Genomic DNA, 18215 nt, shown 5'->3' on the forward strand with positions numbered 1-18215 from the left:
AGCTTTCATTACCTTCAGTTGGAAGTACAGGCAGGGTAGCAGAGGGCCAACAATCAAAACTATGACAAGCTCAGCGGTTACAGTTGCCCAAGCTATGAATTTGAGCACACTGAGTGTACAATGTCATTCTAAATCTCAGGTACCCTACAGAATTAGGTCTGTATCATTTCCATTGAGGAGAGGCCCTCCCAAAGGCCACTCGGTCCCTCGTCTTAGCGTTCGTTTGCCCGGCCCTATCTTCGAGTCCGTATTTCTATCTGGAACAGGTATTTTTTCTTTTCATTACTTTTCCATTTCTTTCTATCTAGTGACAATTATATTCAAATACCCTCTGAATTCGACTGCACCGAAGTTTCTGCACTCTCAACAGTTTGATGCATAATTCGTTAGTTTTGTGGTCCAACCAGTTCTTCAAGCCTGTTCCTAAAAGGTTTCCTATATACATCGTTTGCCACACCTTGAATTCTTTATTTAACTACACTAAATCAGTCTGTATAATTGGATTACCCCTGGTTTACAGCAATTTTCTCAGCTTCTCAGTGAAGTCCATGCAAGAACACTTTGATCTAGTTGGAATAGCATATTTGATAGCAGTTGCAAGAGGATGCTTAACGCAACAATTGAATTAATTTTTAGCAACTTATTCATTGTCAATGTCATGTTTGTAAGGACTATCATTAAGGCCTATATCTTTTCTACTGAATTTCTGGAATGTACCATGTATCTATTTTTTTGCCAATTCTCTACCGTAAAACCTTCAAGTTAGATGAGGCATCAGGGAAGCGTTACAATGCTAGGGCTATTCTTTTAAGCAATTATTACTTTCGTAGAATACATTTATTCCATTAATTAATCTCCTATAGCTGTCCTAAAGTAGTGATGTGGAGTTGGGAATACAACTGCCTTGGCTAATCTTCATCGTGGTGAACTGATTGTTATAGAGGATCTCTATTGAATGAAAAGGATCCATTGGCAGAAAGCAACATGGAGCGTACCTATTAGCCAAGTTTGTATGCCTTGTTTCATTTGGTCACGTGGCAGGCGAAATAATTTACCATTATGGAAGTATTATTCATCTAACTTCTTTTCTAAGACAAATTTGAAAGGTGAGGCCAAAGAAAGGTACCAAAAACCGTTACCTCATTGTGTAGAGAAAAATGCAAAATATATGTAGATCATTCCCTATGGGCGGTACTTGTTGGAACACCTTCCATTGGTTGTGTGTTGGGAGTTGGTATTTTAAATTACTGAAGGAACAAAATTCTTAGTTACTTTTGATTTTGCCAACTGTGGCATGTATTTAATGCAAGAATGACTGTTGAAGCATCATGATCCATTCTCGGATTGGGTAACAGTGCAGCACTAGCACGTTCTACTTCTGATCTATGAACTAGATAAAGCTAGATGTCTTACAAACAGTCATCACATACACGGATCATAATGAAAGATCAATGAACTGCATTTTCTAGGCAACTAAAATAACAATGAACTTGAAAGACATTGAGAACAACAGACACCACCACAAATAGAAGACACATGAACTTATCTTGGGGGAGATGTCAGTCAAAACACACTTATCCTCTCTTTTAAAAGGGAAGTACAGCCTCGAGTCTCTTGGAGATACGACTAATCTGATGTCAACTTATCTCTGTCACTTAGTTCTCTACACCAGCTCTCTACCGCACAATTCAGTCCTGTTCTTCTCTTATAACAGTTTATTGAGTCTATGAACTATATAAAAATCCAATTCAATATAATCTAAATTTCTATGTTGCCTCTTGGGGCGTTTACAACTGGTATATATATTATAGACTGAGAGTCTCAGAAGTAGCTAGAAACCGTTTGGAGGAGGAATTTAAAGTGTTTTGGTGTAGTATCAGAACACAGGATGAAACAATTACTTTGTGCAGTGATGAAATTGCTGATTTTGTCTGAAACCTGGGGTGGTTTCACAATTGTTATGTAACCACCACCTGGAAAAGATGGTGGTTTCACACAGAAGGCTGGAATATTTTATTTCTTCTTCACACATCTTCTAAAATATGTCCCACTTCTATTTTGAAGTCAACTGGACTTCTTACTGATCAAATTTGCCATTAAAAGCTGGAGAAATTGTTCATTTCATTAATTTGAACAAGGAACATGGACCAGAAGTAATGGAAACGCTTCCAGATCTAAAAAATTGTGTTGCTTTGATGACTTCAGTGTTGTCCTTGGGTGTTTCACAATAGTTATGTAACCAATGCCTGGAAAATCTGGTGGTTTTGTACAAAAGTCTGGAATATTTTATTTTTTACCATCTTTTCTACTTCTGATGTCTGCACTCTACTTCACATGTCTTCTAAAATATGTCCCACTTCTTTATTGAAGTCAACTGGACTTCTTACTGATCAAATTTTGCATTAAAGCCTGGAGAAATTGTGCATTTCATTAATTCGAACAAGTAACATGGACCAAAAATAATGGAAGCTCTCCCAGATCTAGAAATTTGTGTCGCTTTCATGACTTCAGCATTGTCCTTGGCCCATCTTATCTAAGAAGCAGTATCTACCAAATGAAGTGAAAATTATTTATTAGTTTTTGAAAAGGTTGATTCTTCTGCATTTAGCACTTTAATTGCTTTTGGTGAAAAGCAATTAAAGGAAACCCAATGACTGTTGAGCATTTGTGTTTGTTTACAGTTGTGTAAAAGTAGTTAGTCAGGTAACTTATGCAAGCTTTGTGGGAATCTAATAATATAAGCCCAAATCTAGGTGTGTGAAAAAAATTACAATAGTGGCAAGCACGAAAAAATTAATGGAATCTGCAACACCACAAGCTATTGCAAAATAGGAGTCAATAGTCAAATCAAATTAACCAAAGCAACCATCAAATGAATGCTCAAAGTACATATAATCAGGCCACCTAGATGCATGAATTAAGGAGATGGCATGCATATAATCAGGACACTTATGCACCTCGAGTCAAGGTATACATATGTCTCTAGTAACTTCTTAGAATAGCTAAATATCCTAATTATCCTAAGTAAACTTATCAGATAGATGCAATGTCACACTTCGGAAAGAAACATATCCGAGGTGAAGTAAATATTACACCAACATCGCCCAATAAGTACAACTTAGGATAGCTGAGGAGTGGTCTTGACAACTAGGCCTGATTAGGTACCCATGTACAATGAGAGAAACCCCTAAAAAGGGAAAGTGAAAGCTTGTAGGACAAACCCCAACTCAAGGGGATGAAGATGAATGAATGAATTGGAAGTTGTTTGTGTACCTTGATGCCAGTGTTGAATTGTGATTGGAATCAATCAATGGAATCAAGTACCATGAAGATTTAAGAATATTAACCATAATGAATGGCTCTCAATTTGAGATGTGAGTGGATATGTCTCAGATACAATATTCAGAAACATTTACCATAATAATTTGTTCCAAATTGACTTTTAAAACATTGCGAATCAGATGTGAGATTTAAGATCATTTACCAAACATTGCGAATCAGATGTAAGATTCAAGAACATTTACCATAAACTCTCAATTTGAGAGGTGAACTGATGTGAATCAGATGCAAGATTGTGGATTCATTTAATAATGGCTCTCCAATGGAGATACAAACTAATGTGAATCAAGGTGGATGAAGTTGTAAGCATGATGTGGTGTAGAGACTAGGATGATTTAAAAAAGTTGGTTCAACTCAATGTGAGCTTTATCAATGATGGAGGTGGAACCATAATGCATGCCTTTTGATCAACAATGCGCATCCTTTATTATGTCTTGCTGTGTGGAAACGTTGGAAGCCTATATATGAAGCCCCTAGGATGAAATGTTATTGTCGTTCATGATTACAAAATGTCCATTTGTAAGTCCTACATGATATGAGGGCACTTTATAAGTTGAGGGCATTTGCATAAATGATAAATCCCCCTGCCCCTCCAAATAGTTTAAATTATAATCTCTCAGCATGTTACAATTATTGGAATTTTATATGTTAGCGCAATTACAGAGTTTAGCTAATTTTTTGAGTTTTACATAGACTGATATGGAGCAGACAGGAGAAAGTGTGGGCCTGCATGGGTAGCAGAGTTTTCTTGAGCCTTGTGTTTGCTCCCTAGCGGTCTTCAGTTTTAATCCAAAGCCCTAACTCACCTGATGCACCTGGCTTGCAGTCAGCTTGGTACATCCCTAGAGGATCAGTCTCTCTTCAGCTCTCCCTTTCCTGATCCCAATTTGGCAACAAGTAAGTCCAAAGTAAGGCGGGTTGGGCACTGGGCTGGGTTGTGGGGATATCTCTGGCACAACAAAAAAAGAAAAGAAAGAAGAAAGTACAGTCAATTAAACATAAAAATAAATAGCCAACACCATGATGTTGTGCTTGTGGATAAATTGACACCTTAAAAAAATACAATACTCAAATTTAATTTTGTTTGTGAAAGTTATGAGGCTTGGAATATTGCAATCATAAAGCAATTGATGTCAGAAATTTGATTATCTGAACAATCCAGGAGTTTTAAGCAGATACTGCCTACAGCATTATGAAGAGCATGGGAAAGTAACCCATTTGAAGAAAAAATGCAAAGCAAACAACCTCAATATGATGAAGATATGTCCTCCCAAAGTTACTTTTAAAAATTGAAATTCTCATTGAGAGCACCCTATTTGGTATATTGGCTGAGGTGCTGGCGGAGGCAGATGAGCAGCAAAGGTGACCCATTGGTTTCTGAAGCCACAGTGACTGTTAGGTGATTGCCAGAACACCTGTCATTGGCTAGGAATTTCAATAAGCTGGCGGAAGTTCTACAGATCAATGGGGAGGGGAGCATAGGCCTTAACTGCTCTTGTCATGTGGTAAGTAGTGGTAGTGTGGTTGAGTATTCCCATGGTACCTTGTACCCCCTGGATTCACAAAATGCTAAGCACTTAAAAGAAAACTGATTTGTACTTTAATCCCCCCCAACCCCACCTCCCCCCAACAAAAAAAAACAAAACAGATACATAATAATTTTAATAAAAAATCAGACTTACATCAAGCTACGCAGGCAGGCCATACAACCTCACTATGTTGTTTTTAACCTTTTAAGCAATCTTCTCCAAATTGAACAAATTTTAATTTGGATTTATGTGTTTTGAATCTTTTGATGTCTTTTAGATGCAATTCTGTGCTGAAGTGCCTCAAAAAGTATGATTTTCATGAAAACCACCGAAAATACATACAATCAAAGATTTAAATAAATGTCTTTAGAGAGCTAATTGGATGAAACAAAAGACAAACATTTGTTTCTTGGCTTCTCTGAAAATAATGGTGTGCTCTGATCTGATCCAAGAATTAGTGATGTGAAGCCTTAGATGAAACTCTCTTTGCTAAACAGAAACCCCTATCTCCAAGCACCAACAGAGTTTTGATACTATGTTAGATTTATTGGGAATTCAATTTTTAAGCCTGAATCTGGGTACATGAAGAAAGCTACAAGAGCTGTAAGCTGTAATGCAATACACAATAAGGCAAGCTATTCCAAAATTGGGGAAACAAAATGAGATCAAATTAATTAAATCAATGTAATGTCCCTTTTCCGAAAGAAAGTTTATCAATAAACAATAATATTAAATAATAAATAATAATTACTAACTAAAATAAACAATAATATAATTATAAAATATAAATAAAATAGATAAAATACAAATGTAAAGAATATAATGATATAAATAATAAGTAATAATAAGCATGAATCATAGATGAAGGTAGAGGCCTTTATGCAGAAGATTAGGGACATTACAAACTTAATACATCTATTGATTCAAGAGCATATACTGGTATCTTTGATTGGATTGATAATAAGATGCAGAGTTAAGAGGATATGACACTCATGACTTCATTGATAGTGTTTGAACCCACTGTAGCAAATCAAAATTATGACTCCTACCACTGAATATTCACAGTGACATAGTCTCTTGACTTGGGCCAATATCATAGATAAATACTTTGTCGATTCAAAGCAACTTCTGGTATATTACTCAAATATTGCCACAAGTATTATTCATGCCACTCGAATTAAACTCAGCTTATGTTGCACCATTTATGGGATAGGTTTGGCATTATGTAATCCGATATGTATAGTTCACATTATCAATGTTGAAATATTTATTTTATGGTGACAAACTTAAGAACCTTGCTGATGTGGAATATTTTGGTGTATATACTCTTCAACATAGGAATAAAGCTTCTGGCAAAAATGAAAAAGAGTATTATTTGAAACCTCAAACTTCTCCTGCAACGATAGGTGTAGCTGATACTCCAATAGTTCTGATAATAATAGAAGGGTGTATCGTGTAATATTTGACAAGATTAATTAAATCATCACTATTAGTATGGTTGCCAAGAGATTTATAAAGATTGAGTCATACTAGATAAACGTAATCAGAATGATATGAAACATGTAGAAATTATCTAATCATCACCAATTATGGATTGTTCACATATAAATTGGCTCACATATCTCAAATATTTATTGATGTATATAATAATGTAGTGCTTATGTATTGATCAGTGATCTAATAGAATGCAAAGCACAATTAGCTCGTGAAAAGTAATTAGCAAAGACAAACAATAAGAGACATGACCTTATAGAAATCTAATCGCTCGCTTCAATAGGCACTTGATTGAAGAGACATGATCCTTGGAAGCGGAGATACAAATAGATTGTTTGTAAGAAATCATGAGTTAGGGAACAACTTTTAGATCCATTCAACATTAAAAATACAACCAACATTTGAATATTTAATCTGTCATAAATATATATAATACAGTCAGAAACTAACATTGAATCAGCATTTGATATATAGCTCAATCAGCAAATACATCCTATAGGACAAGGGAATCAGAAAATAAGAAATATATTTAATATGTTTAAGATGGGAGAGGAGAAGAGAGGCGAATGTTGCCAAAGGAATTAATAGTCAGCGACAAAATATTATATTAAGGATATAGAATCCTTATATGATGTAGTATACTTATATATTATATATATTATACATGTATCGTACAAACACACACACATATCTTAAAATAATGAAATCAGTATACATACATACACACACACACACACACACACATGCATATATATGTATATGTAGATATAGATATATATACATATGTATGTATGTATATATATGATGACTTAGTATATCTGTTGACATCTTTATGTATTTGATTATCAAGGTAGAGAGAGAGAGATGAATAATCTTATGTATCTAAATTATAAGAATGATCTAAATATAAGAATTGCCAATAATTACATCAATACATTCATTTCCAGTGAATCAAATCAAGAGATCACAAGGACATTCTTGGTGAATGTTAAAATTCCTAGAAAGGAATTAAGGCAGAGATTATACATCTTGGAAAGCCAGTATATACACTTAGAGCTATGAACATAGGCATTTGTGAGGATGGATACACCTAGTGTGGGTATTCATAAGGCTTAGGAAGAGATAATGACTCTCTCAAGGATTATGAGGATGGACACACCAAAGTATAGGTTATCCATAAAGCCTGGGAAGAGAGACTTTATACCAAGTAAAGGATATTTGTAAGGCCTTAGAAGGAGAAAGTCATTAATGACATGGTGACATAGCTTGAGGTCCATTTAGAATGGCCACAAGGCAAGTAGAGCCTCAGGAATTCTTCCCCGAAGAACCTGATTACAAACTCTTCCTAAGGATTATGTTTATTCATCAAAGCTCATCACGGAACAAGGCATTTCTTAACACAAAAGAAGGGAAGTGTCACAGTAAATAAAGATAAGTTTTATCTTCTTACTTATTCTAAAGATTTTAAATTGGATATAATAATGAAATGTATTCAAATTTGATAAATTTTATATTTTATATTTATAAACATATTGCATGTCTCACTTCAAGTTGAAATCATTATTTCAGGACTAAATAAAGGTAGATCCTAAGTGGGGACATTTCAATCAACCATCAAATGAATGGATGAAGTACATAAATACGTCACTTGGATGAACTCCTGAAGAAGATGGCATGTCTAGTGTTAATGAGTTAAATTTATAAACATTTGATTAGTTAACTCAGTCTAACAATGAAGTCAATAGACAAACTACTAGTGAGTGAATTAGTTCACTCAAGCAAGACAAACTCAGCAAAGGTTGCGTTTACTAAATAGAGGTCGCATCTAGCAACCACCAATCAAGGATTGATGAGGTAGTGGTTGCACTTATGTACCTCATGTCAAGGTATACACAACTCTATTAGCTCATTTGGTGAAATGAATTGGCTTTCCAAAAGACGATTAGCAGTTGTTAACAATGTAACTTGACATTGATTAAGTAAATCTAATGAAAGTTGCAATTAGTGTAATTACCAATAGACATGCCCTTTCATTATCAAGAGATTCGACTGCTTGCGATCAAGGATACTTATATTGCATGAAGTTGCTCATTTAAGAACTACTGAAGCCAACACGCAACACGTATGACATATTAATATAGACTTGCAGTGACCTGATATATATACAGTATACATATACTTGCAGTGATTTTATATATTCAGGTAGATTGATTTGAAATCGATATTAATACATATATATTCAAGCAGATCAATATACATTCTGGTAGATTGGTACCTACAGGCTGATTGACAAATTGATACATAGTCAGACCACGTTATACATAGAGTGGTTTTTATTGATTGGCAAATCAATTCACATATTGCATGTCTATTATAGATCGACATTGGCAATAATTGTATTTGGACATTAATCATTGTATACATATAATCAGAGTTTCCTTGCTAGATTTTTCACCTTCAAGCTTGAAGCTCTTCCTAGGGTACATATTGTTAATTAATTTAAAAGATGCATTCTATTAGTCTGATCATAAAATTTAACATGGTGTCAAAGCATGCTTAAGAAAATATGGGATCAGATTCAAAGCAGCAGGGTTGCCCTCTAAATTGCCCTTTCAAACCTGATAGCATATATCAATGTCAAGTTGGTAAATGGAATTAAAATTGAAGACAGACTTGAAGGAGCATCAAATTTTACCTCCTGGAAGTTCAAAAATATGGGATCAGATTCAAAGCAGTGGGTTGCCCTCTAAATTGCCCTTTCAAATCTGATAGCATATATCAACGTCAAGATGGTAAATGGAATTAAAGTTGAAGACAGACTTGAAGGACCATCAATTTTCACCTCCTGGAAGTTCAGAGTCAGGCTTGCCTTGGAGGATAACAAATTGAATGAATTTGTAGAGAAAAGGTTCTAAAACCAGATGAAGAAGATCAGAAGCCTCAGTGGAAGAGTAAATTCATCAAAACAAAGAAAACATTGGTTCGCTCTATGAAAGATCACATTGTGCCAATCATCTCTAAGTTAAGATTAGCATATGACATGGTCAAGGAATTAGAGGAGATGTATGAGATCAATAACACGAGGGAGCTCTAGCATTAGAACAGGAATTTCACCACATTAAGATGACAAAAGGAGAATCCATCATCTCGTATTTCATGAGGAATTACTGAATTGAGAGATCAACTCTCTAACATAGATCACATTATAGATTATAAAGAACTATCCATGTTGGCACTTAGTGGTCTTCCTTCATCACGGGAGTCATTTATACAAGGGATAAGTGCAAGATCATAACTCCCTAAGTTTGATTGTTTGAAGCAGAAAACCAAAAATCATGGCGATTCATGCAATTTATGCAATTTGGCGTTACAAAACGTGCTGGGCAATTTTTGACAAGCTGCTGAATCGGATTGCCTATTTTTGCCCATGAATGGCCATGAATCAGCTCGAAAAATTGGGCAGCCCAATTGGGCAACTTAAAAACATAAAAAAAATACAACTTTTAATTTTTATTTATTTAAAAATTTCTCTTTCTTACAACCCTAAAAGACCTTCTATTTGTTGAGTATGACAAAAAGAGAGGAAAAGTGAGAGATAGACTTGAGCTAGAGCTAGAACAGATAGACTTGTTTTTTCATTTTGTTTACAGATAGATATATGTTTCATGGATCTTTATCATACATACATTTATGATTTGATGTCATTGGTTTTATGGATCTTCATCTTACTTACATTAATGATTTGACAACATTTATCATTGTCATAGTTACACAGCCCTAGGAGACGAGGGGACAGCGGGATGGGGGGACAAAGGGGCCTTGATTTGGGGACGGCAGGGGATGGGGTGGTAGCGGAGGGAGCAAAGGTATATATACTATATATATGGTACTTAAAATGCTAGTTATGAAAAGATGTACTACAATTATACAATATAAGATACAAAGATGTAAAAAGCTTAAACATTGAACATTGCCTTGAAGTTTTCAACTGGAACATCATGATTCATGATCAAATGACAAACGAACAATGAACATTGAACATTAAACATCAGCAAATAATAAATATTAGTCTAGACTCTATATATCAGTCTTCATATCAATAGTATGAGTATCTAGATTCTACTATCTAATAGTAATCAATGATCATATGAGTCATGACATAAAGATGATTACAATAAGTATCATGTGCCATGAATCATGATATCAAAATAAGTATATAATGCAAACAAAAACTACAAGTCTCCAAGAGTCCAAATCAAAATGCCAACTCAATGATCAATGATCATCCCCTGGAGGCTGGAAGTTGAAACTCATCGCTACTGGAACTATCGGTCTCTCCAAGATCAAGAGCCGAAAAGGGAACACCAACTAGCCTTGTGGCTGGATCTAAACCATCCTCGTCCTCGTCAATATGCGATGGCTCCTTAGGCTCTACATCCCATTGTGATGCTGGACTCTCCTTGTACACAGTTGTCTTGCAGTCATCAATACACAACACACTGTGTACAGCTACTAGCTTCTTTGCTCTCTGAGAGGTAAGTCTATTCCTCTTATGAGAGTGGATGAAGCTATATGTAGACCAATTCCTCTCAGAAGCTGAGGAACTAGAAACCTAAGATGAAAAATAATTGGCCAATGTGAGACTTGGGAATTAGAAGTTGAACAATTATTATTGAACAATGAAAAGTTAAAAGTTGAGGAACTAAGTACTTGGGACAACAAACAAATAGCTAGTGTGGTGGTTGTAGATTTCGTTCCATAAGCTGACCACCACAAAATGGTATCCTCTTGTGCCATAGTCTTGATATCCACCTTTGCCGCTTGATTGTAACCCTAAGAGTAGCAAATTTGGTCCACTCAGTGCAAACCTTAGCTGCTGTCTCAAGGTCATACATCCTATCTATGCACTTGAAGAACCCTTCTTTCACCTGAAAAAAATTTAAAAAGTATAAATTGTTAGCAAATAAAAGAACCAAGATGCTAGTAATGTAAATGATTTTAACTTATAAAAAGATAAGAATCTAAGTCTTAAGACAAAGTCTTAAAGTGTTATATAATATAAATCACCTCATTATCCTGAAGTGGTGTGACTCTGCCAAGCCTAGTCATGTACCACCTCAGATTCAATGCATATGCAACCATGTGTAAGGGTGTGTTAAATTTGTCCCATCTACTCTGAATAATATATTGAATGTGATCATTGTAGAAGGCTAATGTGGGGTCCTTCTCTTGCACAACTGCCCTTATCTGCTCAAGCATAGAATCAATGCACTCGTACACCTCTCCAAGTGTAGGCGCATCCCCATCTCCATACTTGATCACCTCGAAGACTGGCCTACTAATAGAGACAATGTATTTTGCATCCCTCCAAAATACATCACTCTTAACTATATCCTTCACCCTTATCCCCTGCTCTAACTCGGAACCACCCCACCTATTCCATTCATTCGTCATAAACATTAGTTGCAGTGGCTCCTGCAACTCAAGCATTCTCTCCAAGAGAATGAAATAGGATGCATATCATGTCTCAACTGACTTCAGGAACTCCTCCTTGCCGAAGCTCCTAAATAGTGCATGTGAGGTGTGGTGGTTGCAGATATACATCTGCACATTTCTACCATCACTCACCACTCCCTTTATCCAACTAATCTTCCCCATGTCCTTTAGAGCACTGTTCATAGCATGTACACAATAAGGTGTCCACCAAATATGCCGATATGCGGCCTCAATAAGCCTCCTTGCAACTGTGCACACATGAGCTGCATCTGTCACTACTTGGACCACATTTTGTGGCCCAATCTCCTCATTGGCTTCTTGAAGAATCTGAAACTGAAAATTAGCATCTTTTTGATACCCTGGACAATCAACCACCCTAAGAAAGAATGGGCCCTCTGTACATGTGACTATGACATTGATTAGTGGACGGTGTCTAATGTTCGTCCACCCATCCATGATAATGCTGCACTCCGATTCCTCCCAAACAGCCCTCATGGTCTCCATGGACTTACTAATCTTGGCATACTCATCATCCAAGATTTTAGTCCTCAATTTGTGCTCACTTGGTGGCACATATGATGGTAATCCAACCTTCGCTACTTTGTGAAATGCCTCCTTAAAATAAGGAGACCGAGCAATATGAAGTGGAATGCTATTGACAAATAACATTCTCCCAATGCATGCATCTAACTTCTCTCTCGTCTGGGCTGCAAACAATTCTGCTAAAGGGTTGTTGTCACTAGATTGTGCCCTGCGTTTCCTCTTGCTTGTCTGGGCTGCTGCTACACCTATAGAGCTATAAGTAGAGGAAGGTGCGGAGGCTGACCCTAGCAATGTAGTAGATGAAGCTCTATGTTGTAGTCTAGAAGAAGACATGTGTCGGTGTTGTTGCCCTTGTATTTGTTGCTCATGCACCTCCTGTATAGTTTGAATCTGCTGCCTACCAACCAAGGTAGTAGGCACTAGAAGGCTCAAGTCCTTTGGCACTCCCCAAAGCTTGTTAAATTCAATTCTAAACTTCAAGTTTTTGGATTCAATCAAAAACTTACATGGCAAGACACCTTTCCTTGTGGAAAAGAGGAAGTGTGCATTCACTCTACTAATGCTACGATACCATACATCATCACAAATATTGCATCTCCACTTTCTTGTACCACTTGTTCCTGATCCGCTTGTTGTTCTAGTGGCAAATTGTTTTAAAAGAGATTTTGGATCAAACTTACCCCTAGCCTACTCTACCAAAGATGGAGAGGGGCAATCAATAGATGGAGTACCAGATAGTATAAAATTAGTACCCATGGAAGTGAAACTAGTTTGGGCCCCTTACTGATTTGGCCCAACCCCAATGCCACTTTCATGCTCACCCCTCTCAATGGTGTCATCATCATCCTCAGCCCCAACCTCAGAGTCATGTTCATATTTTGATTTATTGCCACTATCTGAATGAAATTCCATCTCATCATCACTATGAGTATCAATGTAGGTGCTCATTTTGACACTGCATTTCACAAAATGAAAAAAATAAAATAAAGCTAAAAAATCAAACTATCAGCCTATTCCTTACTTTAAATTTTCTAAAATTTAAAACTAATAACAAGAATTTGCAAAATGAAACATCAAGAATCTTAATCTTTTATTTAAATTTATAAATATGATTCAATGAATAAATGATAATTATAACTATAACAAAATGAAACAAGTTACAACCAAAGAACAACAAATCAGAATCAGCAAGGCTTATTTTTTATTTTTTATTTTTAACTTTTTTTGTTATTGCTTACATTGATAAGTAGGAGATAATTTTCACAGCAAGTCAAATTGTGATATTGCTATCAGGATTTAACTATGTGATTTTGAGTCAAACTTATTGACCCATGTTTCATGAGTATTGATTCAACATGAATCCATCTCTCATGAGAATAAATGGAACACTTAGCACTCATTGGATCTAGGTGATGCTTATAGGGGTGAAGCACCAGGACTTCTCGAGAGGTCACCCATCCCAATACTACTCTAGCCTGAGCGCACTTAACTATGGAGTTTCCTCCATGGTTAAACGGAAAACTTCCGACCCCATTTGCAAAACCTTTAGTAGGTGTTGTGCCTTAATGAACCATTCATTAGAAAGCCCCCTAAGCTCATCCATTGATAAGTAGTAGATAATTTCCACAACAAGTCAAATTATGATATTGTTATGAGGATTTAACTGTGATTTTGAGTCAAACTCATTGAACCATGTTTCATGAGTAGTGATTCAACATGAATCGTTCTTTCATGAGAATAAATGGAACACTTAGCACTCATTGGATCTAGGTGATGCTCCCAGGGGTGAAGTATTGGGACTTCCCGGGAGGTCACCCATCCCAATACTACTCTAGCCTAAGCGCACTTAACTCAAAATCACACAGTTAAATCCTGATAGCAATACCGCAATTTGACTTGCCGTGGAAATTATCTCCTACTTAGCAATCGATGGGCTTAAGGGGCTTTCTAATGAATGGTTCATAAGGCACAACACTTGGTGAAGGTTTTGCAAATGGGGTCGAAAGCTTTGGGTTTAATCATGGAGGAAACTCCATAGTTAAGTGCACTCAGGCTGGAGTAGTACTCGAATGGGTGACCTCTCGGGAAGTCCTGGTGCTTTACCCCTGTGAGCATCACCTAGATCCAAGGAGTGCTAAGTCTTCCATTTATTCTCATGAGAGATGGATTCATGTTGAATCACTACCCATGAAACATGGGTCAATGAGTTTGATTGAAAATCACATAGTTAAATCTTGATAGCAATATCATTATTTCTTACATACTGAAATCAATTCAGAATAGCCCAAATCCTACATAACCACTGAAAGTCAATTTTCGTTTTGTACTCTTTTATTTTATTTTACTGTTATAGTTGAAAGATAATAAAACTTGTCTAAAGAAACAAAAATTTTAAATTTAACATTCATAAATATCCATTTGAAAATTAGAAAAATAAGTTAAAAACCTTACCTTTTGCTTGAAAAACTACTTCAACAAGATTAGGGTAAACTCGGACCCACCCTCCTCTTCTTCTTGCTCCTAGGCTCTCCTTTTTCACTTGCAAACACTTTATTCACTCTTGCACAAACCCTTATCTCAGCTCTTCACTCTTCTTCTTGCTATTGCAAACAATGAGAAATGCAAATGTGAATAAAAATGAAGAAGAGAAGACTTTTGAACAAAGGAGGAGGAATGAATGGGCCCCACAATCCAATAGCATAAAAATAGAAACATCAAAACATTATAAAAATGCCTTAACTTTTTAATTTTTTAAGTGCCTCTTTTTTTTGCTTGTCACGGGAGACATCTAGGTGCCCCCCCGCAATGAAGGAGACTCCTTCGCATCCCCTTGCACCCCTATACTTGGAGATGTCTCGCTGTCTCCAACGGCGGTGGCACTCTAAGTGGCGCCGCCTGAAACGCCGTCCCCCTGTCCTAGGGACATCCCCATCTCCGAGATGACCTAGTTTTTTTTTTTTTGGGCGGGGGGGGGGAGACGCATCCCCGTGTTACACTGATAATTCTATATATCTATGTCATATGATCCTGTGTTTTCTATTTACTTAAGCTACAAATTACAATTTACATTTATCATGATGTATGCGATGGATTTATCATTTATGTTCTTTGTTTATGTATGTTAGATTCTATTTGATGATGTTATAATGTTTTTAAGTTATATTCAATAAAGGTTGCATGAAAGAAGTTTTAAATCGCTCAAATCTCTAGATATCAAAGGTTTTTTTCACTTTGCCAATTCATAGTCAATTTGTAGCTGAATCTGATTCGACTCATGAGTCGAGTCAGCCTTGCCAATTCCAAGCCGATTCTGAGTTTTGGTTCTTTGGTTTGAAGACAAATTGTATTAAAAAACAATCTAGATTGGTTGCAAGAGGGATAATTAGAAACTCACAAAATAAAGACAATCATGTTCTTATTACTCACACTACTAAGAAGAGAGGAAGAAATTGGAAGAAAAGCAAGCACAAAAGGAATAGAAATCAAAAGTTTGACCTTGCACCTAACTCGATGAAGAAGGTAGATCTCTCAAATAGACAGTGCTTTCAATGTGACAAGTATGGTTACTATGGAAGAGACTATTGGTCAAAACCTAAGGATCAAGTGGCAAATATTAATGAAGCCTCAACTAAAGGGGAAGCACAAGAGGATTCAAATAGATTTCTATTCATATCTACCCTATCAACTGGTGTTCCCTCAGATAGTGACAATTGGCTAATTGATAGTGGAGCCTCTCGAGACACCACTATCAAGAACATGAATAGAAATAGAGATCAAAAGTCTGACCTTGCGCGGAATGTGATGAAGAAGGTAAATCTCTTAAATATTTAGTGCTTTAAATGTGACAAGTATAATTACTATGCAAGAGACGATTGGTCAAAACATAAGGATCAAGTGGCAAATATTAATGAAGTCTCAACTAAAGGGGAAGCGCAAGAAGATTCAAATAGATTTCTCTTCATATCTACCCTATCAAGTAGTCTTCCCACAAATAGTGACACTTGGCTAATTGATAGTAGAGCTTCTCGAGACACCACTATCAAGAACATCTTCAAATTTGGTAGAGAAAGAGTCAATCCTTCAAGTTATTATTGGAGATGATGCAAACTATTTAGTGAAAGGAGTTGGTGCAACATCGCTCAACCTAGAATTTGGGATTTCACTTCATCTAAATAATGTCCAATTTGTGCTAGGAATTAAGAGAAAGTTCATATCTATTTTGGTTTTGGAAGACGATGGCTTTTGAGTAACATCTTCGGAAGGGAAAGTCATGGTATGGCCAAAGAAGTCCAACATCAAGATTGCATATGTGATTGGATATGGACATGAGAGTTTGTACAAACTTTCCAGTCGACCTACTCAAGCTCTTCTTCATGACACTTCAAACTCCAGTGAGCTATGGAACAGAAGATTTGGTCACTTATGCTACAATGCTCTTCCATCTTTGGAGAAGATAGTTACATGCATACTTAAATTTGAAATGAAATGAAATGAAAGGTTTTTAATGACGTCCATGAGACCAACAGTCTAAGGGACCACCGTAAGACCCCTTAATATGTTTGTTGAGATTTCTCCAGGCTGCCTCTTTTGTTGTGGATTTGCATAAGTAAGATGGCTCCCTTGAGAAGTCTTGGCCCTTCTGAAAGCTCTTTTGTGCTGTTCACTTTTAAAGTGTCCTTGTGCTGGTTGCGAATTTCCTCGTATATAGTGCAATCTTTCACATAGTGCCACTCCATTTCTACCACTGTCTCATTGCAAAACCTACAAATTCTATCCTCCCACTCTTCCTTAGTGACCTTCCATCTGCCAGTTTCACATCTCAAATGGTGTGATTGAGACCTTGGTTGGGCGATTAAGATTTTTGCCTTTCCTTTGATCTTGGCTCCTAAATACTTAGTCATGTACATGGTGGTACTTGTAAAGGTTGTGCTATGGGTAAAAACACTAAGAACCAATGTAACAATAGTGAAAGTAGGTCTAAAGAAGTATTAAAACTTGTACATTTTGATTTATGTGGACCAATGTCAATGCATCCCAATGTGGATTTTTGTATTATGTAACTTTCATAGAGAATTACTCTGTTAAAACCTAGATCAAATTTTGAAGGTCCAAGGAGATTGATGAAGTACCTAGTAGATTTAAGGAATTCAAAGCTCTAGTAGAAAATTTATCTAGAAAGAAAATTAAAAAGTTAAGGACTCAATAATGGAAGCAAATACACCTCTGACAGTTTTTGAGATTTTTGCATTGAGGTAGGAATTAAGAGGGAGTTTTGTGTTCTCTATAACTGACAACAAAATGGGTTGCTGAAAGAAAGAATAGATCCATCATTTAAGCTGCTGCTAAATTAATGATACACGATGAAGACCTCTCAACTTTCCTTTGGCCAACAGCTTATGGAACAAATTTATATATTCAAAATAGATGTCCTCATTAGATATTGAAGAATATTACTCTAGAAGAAGCCTTTCAGAGGTTAAGCCTGATGTCGGTCATTTGAGAATCTTTGGTAGCCCAGTATATGTTCATATACCCAAAGATAAAGAACCAAGTTAGAACCTTTAGGCATAAGAGGAATATTTGCAGACTATAGGAAGCCTTCAAAAGCCTACACATACATGGTCAGAAACAAATAGAGGTAAGCAAAAATGTTACATTTGAGGAAAATGTTGTATTTAGGAAATCTAAAGGTTCATCCATAGAGATTGATGATGAAAATCTAGAGGCTCCACTAAACATGGATATCCACAAAAGCTAAAGAGGATTATGATCCAATTGAGCCTTTGAATCCTACTGATGAGCCTAGAGATATTG

At 36.2% G+C, this 18215-nt stretch overlaps 1 protein-coding gene across 1 annotated transcript in view; it reads left to right on the forward strand.

Moving 5' to 3' along the window:
- LOC149548356 (membrane-associated protein VIPP1, chloroplastic-like) overlaps positions 1-18215 on the forward strand; it is an 86959-nt gene continuing 68744 nt past the window's right edge. The window contains exon 1 of the mRNA XM_089792438.1: positions 1-266. Within this exon, the coding sequence (XP_089648564.1) occupies positions 62-266 (205 nt within the window). The 5' untranslated portion in view covers positions 1-61. The remainder of the gene's footprint in view (positions 267-18215) is intronic.

Source organism: Cupressus sempervirens, chromosome 7 (assembly GCF_028749045.1).
Source record: "Cupressus sempervirens isolate cs-2001-9-10 chromosome 7, ASM2874904v1, whole genome shotgun sequence".
Lineage (NCBI taxonomy): Eukaryota > Viridiplantae > Streptophyta > Pinopsida > Cupressales > Cupressaceae > Cupressus > Cupressus sempervirens.